The sequence below is a fragment of the Anoplopoma fimbria genome, chromosome 3 (genome assembly GCF_027596085.1).
Source record: "Anoplopoma fimbria isolate UVic2021 breed Golden Eagle Sablefish chromosome 3, Afim_UVic_2022, whole genome shotgun sequence".
NCBI lineage: Eukaryota > Metazoa > Chordata > Actinopteri > Perciformes > Anoplopomatidae > Anoplopoma > Anoplopoma fimbria.
Window position 1 is genome coordinate 20773243 of NC_072451.1, and position 10948 is coordinate 20784190.

At 36.5% G+C, this 10948-nt stretch overlaps 1 protein-coding gene across 2 annotated transcripts; it reads left to right on the forward strand.

Moving 5' to 3' along the window:
- The first annotated feature begins 3715 nt into the window (after positions 1–3715).
- LOC129088749 (annexin A13-like) lies at positions 3716–10948 on the forward strand. 2 transcript variants are annotated; one of them, XM_054595992.1, is made up of 11 exons: positions 3716–3825; positions 5093–5168; positions 5917–6011; positions 6091–6261; positions 6726–6759; positions 7112–7191; positions 7761–7829; positions 8879–8980; positions 9060–9135; positions 9230–9342; positions 9509–10948. In XM_054595992.1, exons 1-11 carry the CDS (start codon positions 3811–3813, stop codon positions 9626–9628), a joined length of 951 nt encoding a protein of 316 aa, XP_054451967.1. In that variant the 5' UTR covers positions 3716–3810; the 3' UTR covers positions 9629–10948. The 2 variants fall into 2 exon arrangements, with proteins under 2 accessions (XP_054451967.1, XP_054451968.1); XM_054595993.1 differs by having other exon boundaries at positions 6094–6261.

The following is a 10948-nucleotide window of genomic DNA, read 5'->3' on the forward strand; positions in this document are numbered from 1 at the left end:
ACCAAGACTGACGAGGGTGGATGATGTGAATAATGCATTTTTTCCCCCTGTCACTTAGCCCATTTTAAATCATGCTTGAAAGCACCTTCCTTCAAATCTTTGCACATCCAATCGCTAAAACCACAACTATGCATGGCCAAAGCTTTTTTTTGCCACTTTATCGCGAACAGAAGACGAATAATTTAACATTTCAACGTCATCTCCAACAACAACAGACCGCCTTTCTGTCCTGTAATAAGCCACTCACCAAATTACACCCTACTGAAATACAGTCACACTCAGTAGTCAGTTCAGTTTCATTACGGTTATGTGTGCATGACAGTAAAAATACCAGAGTAATGGTACACTCAAATTCACCAAAATCATTGCATATATCATAAAATACCTAAAAAGGAATTAGGAGCACATGGGGTTTTCAGATATAAATGTCAGACGTTGTGATGTATTTATAAAGAACTTCCTGTGTAAAAGCATCCATAAAGTAAAAGGCTTGATGAATAAACATGAACATGAATAATCACAACTCCCTAACTTTCACAAGGTTTTTTTCTGTCGGATGGTTTTAGGCTGTATGAAATGGAATGTTGCAACTTGCCCACTAAATGTATTTTATGCTTGTTATACTGTAAAGTGTTTCTCTAAAAAGTTACAAAATGTTGTAGCGTCCACATGGGAGTATTTATATTGTACATTCATATTGTGTTGCATGTACATTCAGTAAATACCCCGTTCTCCATTCTGGATTAAATCTTTCTATAAAGCCCCAGTTTGCTTTTCATATCTTTGGTCTTTTCATTATTGTTTGTAAAAGGTTTACAAGAATAATATCTTGACCTTCTGCCAGGGTCTATCAGAATTAAAACACGCTGCACAACTCCTCTCTTGTGCACCCCGGTTTAATCAGCTCAAGAAAACACTTTATCTTAACGTCATCAGGGTGGTGACTTAGGCTGTTTGTGGTTTCCGTATATTCACTCCATTGATCAGTGTTCGATTGATCACATTAGATACAAAGTATACAAAACAACTTAATCATCGTATGTTTTAAACACTTCTTTCAAGATACCATGTTTACTTGCTGTAGATAGAGACATTTACAAGCCGAATGTAAAATTCCATGAAACCAAAACAATCCATATCATAACAAACTTTTCAAAATATTCCAATAATATTAATAGGATTTTTTTTTTTAATAACTTTTCTTCAATACAAAACAACACATCCTTTATTCTTTTAATTTTAAAATACCTTTGTCATGTCTGCCACATCTTAAATGCAAAAAAATAGCTTCTAGTTCTCTGTGAATTGTAGCAGCCTGTGCAACACTGCCCCCATGAGGAAAATGAGTCAGTGGTGGAAGGTTACTATTTACTGAAGTGCTGTAAGTGAAGTACTTGTACTTATGCAGCATAATTTCATCTTTTGTACATTTTGGTGATTCATTTTACTTGAGTAAAAATTTAAATGCAGGACTTTCGCTTGTAAGGGAGTATTGTAACTTTTACTTTAGTAAAAGATCTGAATCGCTACCTTTTAAATTAAAAGCATGATAATGAGCCTGTAACAGTTCATCATGCAGCCTACCTGTATTTGATATTATCAAATAATTATAATAATAATTTAGTTTAGATTTGAGAATCAGTGGGCTATATTTTAGGGATTGAGTGCAAGAAACACAGATATTTAACTTTAAATAAACACATTACCACTCAAAAAATACTCAATTACAAGTCAGGCTTTCACAATGTTTCTTAAGAATTTAAAGAAAACTAGTATTAGTGATGGATAATGGTGCAAGGATCATTTTAATGTTTAACCTGGTTGAGATCTCATTACCATAACTTTCTTAGGTTACTGTTTGGAAGTTTTAATGTACAAACCAACATATTTAATAAAGAAAATGTACTAGAAAGAGTACTAGAATGTTGGACTCAAATAAAGTACGGTTACTTATAAGACATGTTACTCAAGTAAAAGTAAAAGTAGGCTACTTGTGTAAAAATGTACTTTAGTAAAAGTAAAAAGTAGGCAACTCAAAAAGGAGGCTACTCTGTGTACAAATATTACTTCATTGCTTTTGTTTTAAGTGTGTGGGAGGAAGAGGCTACAAAATATATTTCATTAATTGTAACTTACACAAATGGAACAACATCAGCTACAGGACCTCTTCTGTCCATCCAACAGATGGGCACTCTGCAGACAGGGCATAACACTGATTATCAATTATGGAAATATACAACTGGCTTCCTCAGTGTAGCCTCACATCAATCAACCAGAACATCACCAAAGCAGACAACGTGGACATGTCAACAACCTAAACTTAATCACATGTTGCAGCAAAAGAGAGACCACACAAGTTTCTACACACCTGCCTAAGCCCGCACACGCAATACGTTTCTAGGCACCTCAGTGGTTGTTTACGTTCTCAAGAGAGTCCAGCAGTGTGTTGATGTACTCACCTGTCTGAGCAAAGTCCTCCAAAATCCTCTAATTATAACGACACCCATGAACTCAGCGGCAGGTGAACTCACACATGTATGCGTATCATTTCCGGGTTGTCACCTCTCTGGACTTGGACTTCTCATCTGCTGCAGCTGCTGATTTATCTCCTTATAGTGACTTTTGTTTCAACAACAATAACTATAGTACTATAGTAGTACTATGTGTGATAAATAGCAGGCTAGGTTGCTTAACCCTTTTGTGCATAGAGGTCACTACAGTGTGACAGCTATTCAAATGTTGTTTTCTTGTATATGCATGGGTTTTGATGGCATAGTTGCACATCAGCCACTACAATAGCGCTCACTGTAGTGGCTGATGTGCAACTATGCCATCAAAACCCATGCATATACAAGAAAACAACATTTGCATAGCTCACCACTGTAGTGACCTCTATGCATGAAAGGGTTAAGGTATTCGTTACTTCCACCCCTGCTAATATATATGGGAAACCATCTAGTAGGGTCAAAAGTAAAGGTTTGAAGTAGCACAACATGTAATTAACTGTCAAATCCATAATTAAAAAACTCGAACTGTAATCATGACACCAACTCACTAATTGTGTACACCCACTCATTATTTGTGTACTTAAGTCGTTTGCATTCTGCTTTGTTTGTTCTTGTTTTTCCTTATCATATGCACTTTTAATGATAACTTCAAGGGACTAAATAAGCTTTGGCTGTATACAAGCGACTGCAGACACTGCTTCTGCAACTGTCAGTGTTCCTCTGTACTTGTCCCTTACCGTCATTTACAAGTGTACTAGTAACCAGGGGCGCCGCTAGGGATTTTGGGCCCCATGAAAAGAATCTTTACAGGGCCCCCAACACAGCGGCAAAATTTTTTGATGCTATTTTACATACAATTATGCATTTTAATGGAAAATAAAACATGTGTGATTATATGTTAGTTAATAACTTAGTGTCATTATTTTTTCTGTATTATAATTTCATCATCATTAGGGGCCTCTCTGGGCCCCCTCCATCATGGGCCCCTAGAATCCGTCTCCTTTACCCCCCTTTTCGGCGCCCCTGCTAGTAACACAAAAAAATAAATAATAATAATTAGAACCAGTCCAACAACTAGTTGATGTTTACTTCACCGAGTCCATTACATTACAGCACCCCCCCCTCCTACCAAATTAATAAGCGGCAGTGACGTCATCCCTGCAGCACCGGACAGGGCTGAGTCCTTTCAGGAAAATCCGACCCGACTTGACACGCATCACATCAACTAGAGAGCAGCAACACATCAGGACACACACAGCTCTCATTTGTCGCTTTACAGCAGAACAGAGTGATCTGGAACAACATGGGCAACGTGCAGGTAGGAAAAACTGGATTTTTTTTTCCCTTTAGCTTTGTAACTTAAATAACATAAGCTCTTAATCAGTGCAATATATAAAACTGCAATGGGTGACTTTACTTGTCAGCTATTTTTTATAGCTCGGAATGATCGGATTTGCAATGATGGCAAACAATTAAAGCCATACAGTCATAAATAACAAGATTAAAACGATCACTAAAGTATCAGTTTGTACCACAGACATCCTTCAGAAGACTATGTTTATAATATTCTTCAGGAGATGACAACACAGCTTTTCGTCTGTACACAGTCAACACTGGCGCAGTTAGAATGAGGGAGCAGAGGGAGTAAGCGATTCGATCAGCAGGGAGGAATTTCCCTGAAAACGCTGATCAATGAATCATTGTATGAAAGGGAGGGTGGGCGAGGAGAGGAGAGGAGAGGAGACTGCTGCTGCCCCGTGACTCAGCGAGCACGCAGGCTGCGCCCTTTTCCTGCGGGAGAAACAGGCCTAGATCTACTGGGATGTATAAAGCTCTCACAACATCCCTCTTTAATCAGTTTGAGTGGATGGCATTCACTTAATACTAGAAGGTTTATTCATATATATGTATATATATATACATTCATATATATGTGTGTATATATATATATATATTCATATATATGTATATATATATATATATATATATATATATATATATATATATATATATATATATATATATATATATATATATATATATATATATATTCATATATATATATATATATATATATATATATATTATATATATATACATATATATATATTCATATATATGAATATATATATATATGAATATATCCACTCAAATATTCATATATATATATATATATATATATATATATATATATATATATATATATATATATATATATATATATATATATATATATGAATATATATATATATATATATATATATATATATATATATATATATACATATATATGAATAAACCTTCTAGTATTAAGTGAATGCCATCCACTCAAACTGATTTAAAGAGGGATGTTGTGTATATATATATATATATATATATATATATATATATATATGTATATATTATTCTGCATTTACTATCTTAAGATTTTGCAGGCTGGTGTTTTGTATATTACATCATACATGAACATGACTCCTTAAAGTGTGTGTTGATCATAATTAGATTTTTGTTTTTATACATATAAGGATGCATTTTATGAATGATTTGTATATGTCCAATGATTCAGCCCCTTTTGTATTCTCTAGCCCACCATTGTCCCATATGAGGACTTCGATGTCACAGCTGATATCAAGGCTATCAGAAAAGCGTGTAAAGGTTTGGGTGAGTGAACAGAGCTTATGCTCATTCCTCTACAAGGAGTTGTGTAATTGGTTCTGTTTGTTCTTGTTTAGTCATGTGAGATTAAGGCGACCATCATTGCCTAACTAGAATGCATTTACAATGGATCAACTTATAACTACATCAACAACAACAAATAAATCCTTCATTTTCAAGATAATTGTAGATAAAAGTTTGCCGACTAATACCAGAGACCATGCAGATCATTTGAAGGCAATCTGTCAATGGCAATTGTCAACTGGGAGATTCTATATTTACTGCTGTATTGTGTTATCAATGTATTGACAATACTTCCGCCTTTGTTGATCAGTTTGACTTTATTTACTGTCATTGCAGCTACACAGCCAATCAAATAAAATCAAATGTCATAATTATGCAAATACACAAGTTAGCATAATTATGACAGAATTTCCATCCTAAATGACCTCAGTATGACATGCACTTTACTGTCAGTTATGCACAAGGATATTACATGAGGTTATTGTATTTTGAATATTTCATTTAATGTATTATTCAACACATAAAAAAAGCTATTTTACCCCATATTTAACAGAAACATGTCCGCCTGCCGGCAGCCATTTTAATTAAAGGCCTGTCTTGAGTCTTAAAAAATGCTCTATTTGTCTAGTAATAGAGAAATATGATGGTTAAGCAATCGTTTTGTTTTTGGAGCACCCTGATGTCAATCCTTGTGTGTGTGTGTGTGTGTGTGCTGCTGTATATTCTCCAGGCACCGATGAAGAGGTCATTATTCAGATCTTGGCCAATCGCTCTGCAGCTCAGCGTCTGGAGATCAAAAATGCCTACTTCGAGAAGTATGATGACGTAAGTACCTTCCTTCACTTCTCCCTCTTTCTTAGATACACTCACACACATGCATGCAGCTGATTCTGTCTTTGTTAAGGAGTTGGAGGAGGTCCTAAAGAAGGAGCTGACAGGTAGTTTTGAGAAAGCCACTGTGGCGATGTTGGAGCCTCCTCATATCTACTACGCCAAGGAGCTGAGGAAGGCCATGAAGGGGGCGGGCACAGATGAAGATGTGCTCGTAGAGATCCTGTGCACAGCCACCAATCAGGTCTGTTTACGGGATACTATTCTTTAATATAACATGTTTCTATTTTCATGCCTTAGTTACTATGCAGTCGCTGCCAGATGAGTTTCTCTCCAAAGAACACATTATGATATGGGCTCCATTTTGGCTGCCACATTCTAATAAGGAATTCTTTATAACAGGTTTGTAATAGAGTCAATATAGTAAAATGATAGATTTTGCCACAAGGTAAGTTGTCAATAAAACAACAAATTAACTCTAGGGGATAATTACCTCCATAAAGGAAGTTATTTTATCGGTTAGGATTGTTTGTTTGTCGGCAGAATTAAGGAAAAAACTATTGGGCCTACTTTCATGAAGCTTGATTTAAGGGTTAAGCATGGACCAAGGAAGAACCCATTCGATTTTGTGGCGAGTCTGAATCACAGGGCGGATACATACATTTTTTTTCACTGTTAACATTCTCATCTTTCTTTTGCTTCTAACAGGACATCTTGTGCTACAAGGACACTTATGCACAGGGTGAGTTTTCTTCCACGCTGAGTCATGAAGCCTATAAACAGTAAACATTTTGATGTTCCTCTCGCACCAAAAAGTCATAATTCAACTAGCATGTGGAACGGATACATACCACATATAAGTTTTCCATTTGTCATAATGTTGTGGGTGTTACAGTTTTAGGAGTGAATCATGGGATAATGAGCCATGTTTTCTTCTATGGCTGGCGACAAATACAGTCTGATTTGATCTTTGTCAGAGTCAAATTTCACTTCATGTAAAATATATTGTAGCACTCTGCTTTCAGGACTTGATTACAGATATTGTTCCTTTGCTGATGGTTTAAAGAAAATCATATTTGCCTCTTAACTTGCAGTGCATGAGCGTGAACTAGAGGCAGACATTGAGGATGACACCAGTGGAGACGTGAGGAACCTGCTGATGTCACTGCTGCAGGTAAACACTTGTTATTTTTAGCTTTATTTAACCACTAAGGACACTTCTAACATAGTCACCACATTTTCAAGCACAATTAGGTGGAAGCCTTGAATCCCGATGGAAGCAATAAAGAGATGTAAAAAATACTGCTTTTCTTTGTTTGATTATGGCTCTCAGAATTGTTGTCCAGGCTGTGGTTCGCCCACTGAGACATTCGTCATACATCACATCATTGGCATGCTTCGGCCTCTTTGCCAGCTTTTTCAGCACTCCCAGACCGTTTCTGCTTCCCCTTTCTCTTCCTTCCCCTAGCAAGGAAAAGACAAACAGAGTGTGACTCATGTTCTACAACGACGTCTATCCAAAGAGGCCTTCAAATATTTCCAATTGATGTGGAGCAGATGATTGTTATCCCATTAAATGGCTGAGATTATTTTGTAATCCATCTTTTTGACCTTTCCTACACTCACTAAATATTTTCCCTCACTCTCTATACATGCATCGCCTCCCTTATCCATCCACTTAAACCTTTCTTCCCCTCCATATTTCTGTATCCCCCTCTGCTCATGTCCCTTTTATATCTGCAGGCGAGCAGAGACGAGGGCTATGAAGTGGATGAGGATTTAGCCGAACAGGATGCCACATCTTTGTTTGAGGTACGTTCCCAGGTGCTGCAGGATTCCTTTAAATTAAAAGTTTGCCCTTCAAATAATACCAGTATTTGCAAGGTAATGTGATCCTAGATTTAGATGTTTGAGCATGTGAGCCCAGGATGACTGGCAAATCCCACAAGTACAGATCTTATTAAATCAAAGCTTGTTTTTGTGGTTATGCTTCAGTGTGGATTTTGTTAAAGAACAGGATTGTGAGATCTTTGTGGAAATTCACAACTGAGGTGTGAAGCTTCATCTCAAATTTCAAGCTAACACTGTACAAATATAAATGTGTGCAGAGACAGTGATGTGGCAAAGTCTGCGAAAATATCAACCGGTTCCTCACATCTCACATGTTACATTGAGGTGTTATGGTGCTCCTCCTACAACTCCTAATATAAGAATGACCCCGAGTCAGTTCTTTAAGGGATGGCAATGTTTGTTGGTTAGTCCACAACTTTTGGTCCAGCCTGAAATATCTTAAAAAACTTGATGGATTGACATGAAATTTATTGCAGACGGTTCCATTGTCTCGAAGTCAATGGTTTCTTTTATTGTTTTTTGGTAAGATGCCTGAAATAATATCTGTGGTCAACAGAAGCTAAAGAGATTTTAACGTTTTGTTCTACAAACCAAAATATGTCAGTAAATACCCTTGTAAATTTTGGGTTTGGTTTGTAACAAGTGGCTAAATGAGACTTCAAAACATCATCACGCAGACTAGTCCGCCTTTACAGCCTTGTAATGTAAACTCACTCTCATGCAACCGTAGTGTAGCTCTATAGTTGTTTTCTTCTGCAAATTGCATCCACGCTTCAAATATCATAAAGGTGGTGTTTATTTTTAGAGATCATCTTGGTGAAAAGAACTTGTAAGTATCATTATTTTCTGTAATAATCCAATTAATTAATCTTCATTTTGTTGAGGGAACCAGTGCGATGCTAAGGTCTGGGGATGGCCTTCAAAAATATTATCCAGGTTGTAATAAAACGAGAATTATCTTTAATACTCACCAACGTTGCCGCATTATTTCCTCTTCTTGTGCCTGTCAGGCAGGAGAAGGCAGATTTGGCACAGATGAGTCCACCTTCACTTTCATCCTGACACACAGAAACTACCTGCAACTTCAGGCCACCTTTAAGATCTATGAGTCGGTAAGGGAAAAAAAGCTTTCCATTGTCTTCCCATTCATTTTAATATTATAAATTCTAATGTTATCTTATTGTCTTGCAGCTTTCAGGAACAGACATTTTGGACACCATTAACTCTGAAGCAACAGGGACTCTCAAGGACTGCTACATTACACTGGGTAGGTTATACACTAATTCTTCACAAGCCATGAAATATCAAATCAAATATCAGTTATTATAATAACATCTGCTATCTTTGTGTTTGTTTTAAAGTCAGGTGTGCCAAGAACCCGCAGCTGTATTTCGCCCGACGCCTTAATTCCGCCATGAAGGGAGTGGGCACTGATGAAGACACCCTCATTAGGATCATCGTAGGCCGCTCTGAGGCAAGTCAAAATGTGTAACTTATTTCCAGATTTCCAAAATAAAACTTTGGATTTAAATTTGCTCTAAAAGTATTTTTAGGGCCATGTTTACGTTCAATCTGAAAACAAAAATAGCCATTGAAAAGGGATTTTGTTGTGACAGCAGTGTTATCTTGTTAACCCACAGATCGACATGGAGACAGTGAAGGACATGTACCTGGAAAAATACGATGTCACTCTGAAAGAGGCTCTGGATTCAGAGTGTGGGGGGGACTTCAAACGCCTCCTCATCGAGATCCTGCACTAAAACTTCCTCGCCTTCTTCCTACAGGCCTTATTTAACTGAAGTGACATACGTAGTCTTACCTCTCTCATCCTTCCTCCTCTTCTTTATACTCATTTTTACTAGTCTTACTCATTCCCTTCGTGGATGTCTTTCTCACAGTCAGTTCTCATTGCAGCATGGACCAAAAAACAACTCATTATTATACAGTGTTTTACAAATGATTAACTTACATTTAAAGTCTTTGAATACATTGTTTTCCAAGAACATTACACTCAGTGGGAATTCACTGTTTTAATCCAACATATAATGAAGGTTATTCCTTTAATAATATTATGGTAGCATTGTTGAACGTATGTGAAACTTGTGCCGCTGAGCATCGTTTTAATATATTTATCCAAATGATTAGTGTTAGTCAAGCGCTTTATTCACAATTAACAGATTCGTAGTCGTTTTATGTTGTAGTTCACCATCTCAAGCGTATCCCAAAGCTGTAAACATGAAAAGGCTGCTGCTTCTCGACATAAACTATGTGACCTCTTGTATTTACACCTTACTCATTTCTCTCATCATCAACCATTAACTTAACTACCATTCGCCTCAAAGATGCCTTTCATAAGATGATAGCGATGCAATTTACTTTTTGCTGCAACACGCAACACTTAAGTGCCGAATTATCACGTTTGATCTCTGATATCTGTATACACTAGAGAGTAATTATACATTAATATATTACTGATATCAAAAGCTTACACTCTTTTTAAGTATGCGGTATTTGGGTTTTTGTAGCCACGTCCCTAAATGTCATGTGGGAATTTTAACTGTTTGTATGCTTATTTTTATTCACAGCTAACATGCTGCCTCTCAAATTTACACACTTTATTAGAATTTATTTAGATTTATAGTCCTACATAATAATTGTGTAAACTTAGAGATGACTGTGCATTTAACATCATTCGATGATGATAATAACATTTAAAAAGAGATGTGTTTTGCTCTGTAACCCCTGTAGTACAGCCGCTGAGAATGGACACAGTCTGCATCCATGTATGGAATTATATCATAACTACTGTTATTTAAACTCAAGATTACAGTAATGTATATGACTGGCATATATAGTTGTATTGTCATATAGCAAATGAGTACAGTCAATTCTGAATTAAGTCATTGTTAACCTGTTGTAATGGCATTAAAAAGAATGTGGCATACATATGCAGTGATAATACATTTTAACTTGAGCAAAAAAAGACGATTCTCTTTATATCCTGTAGAGGGCAGTATTTCACCACAAGCAGTATTGTGTATTGTGCATTTCAGGAAGAAATGCCAGTTGATGAAATCATA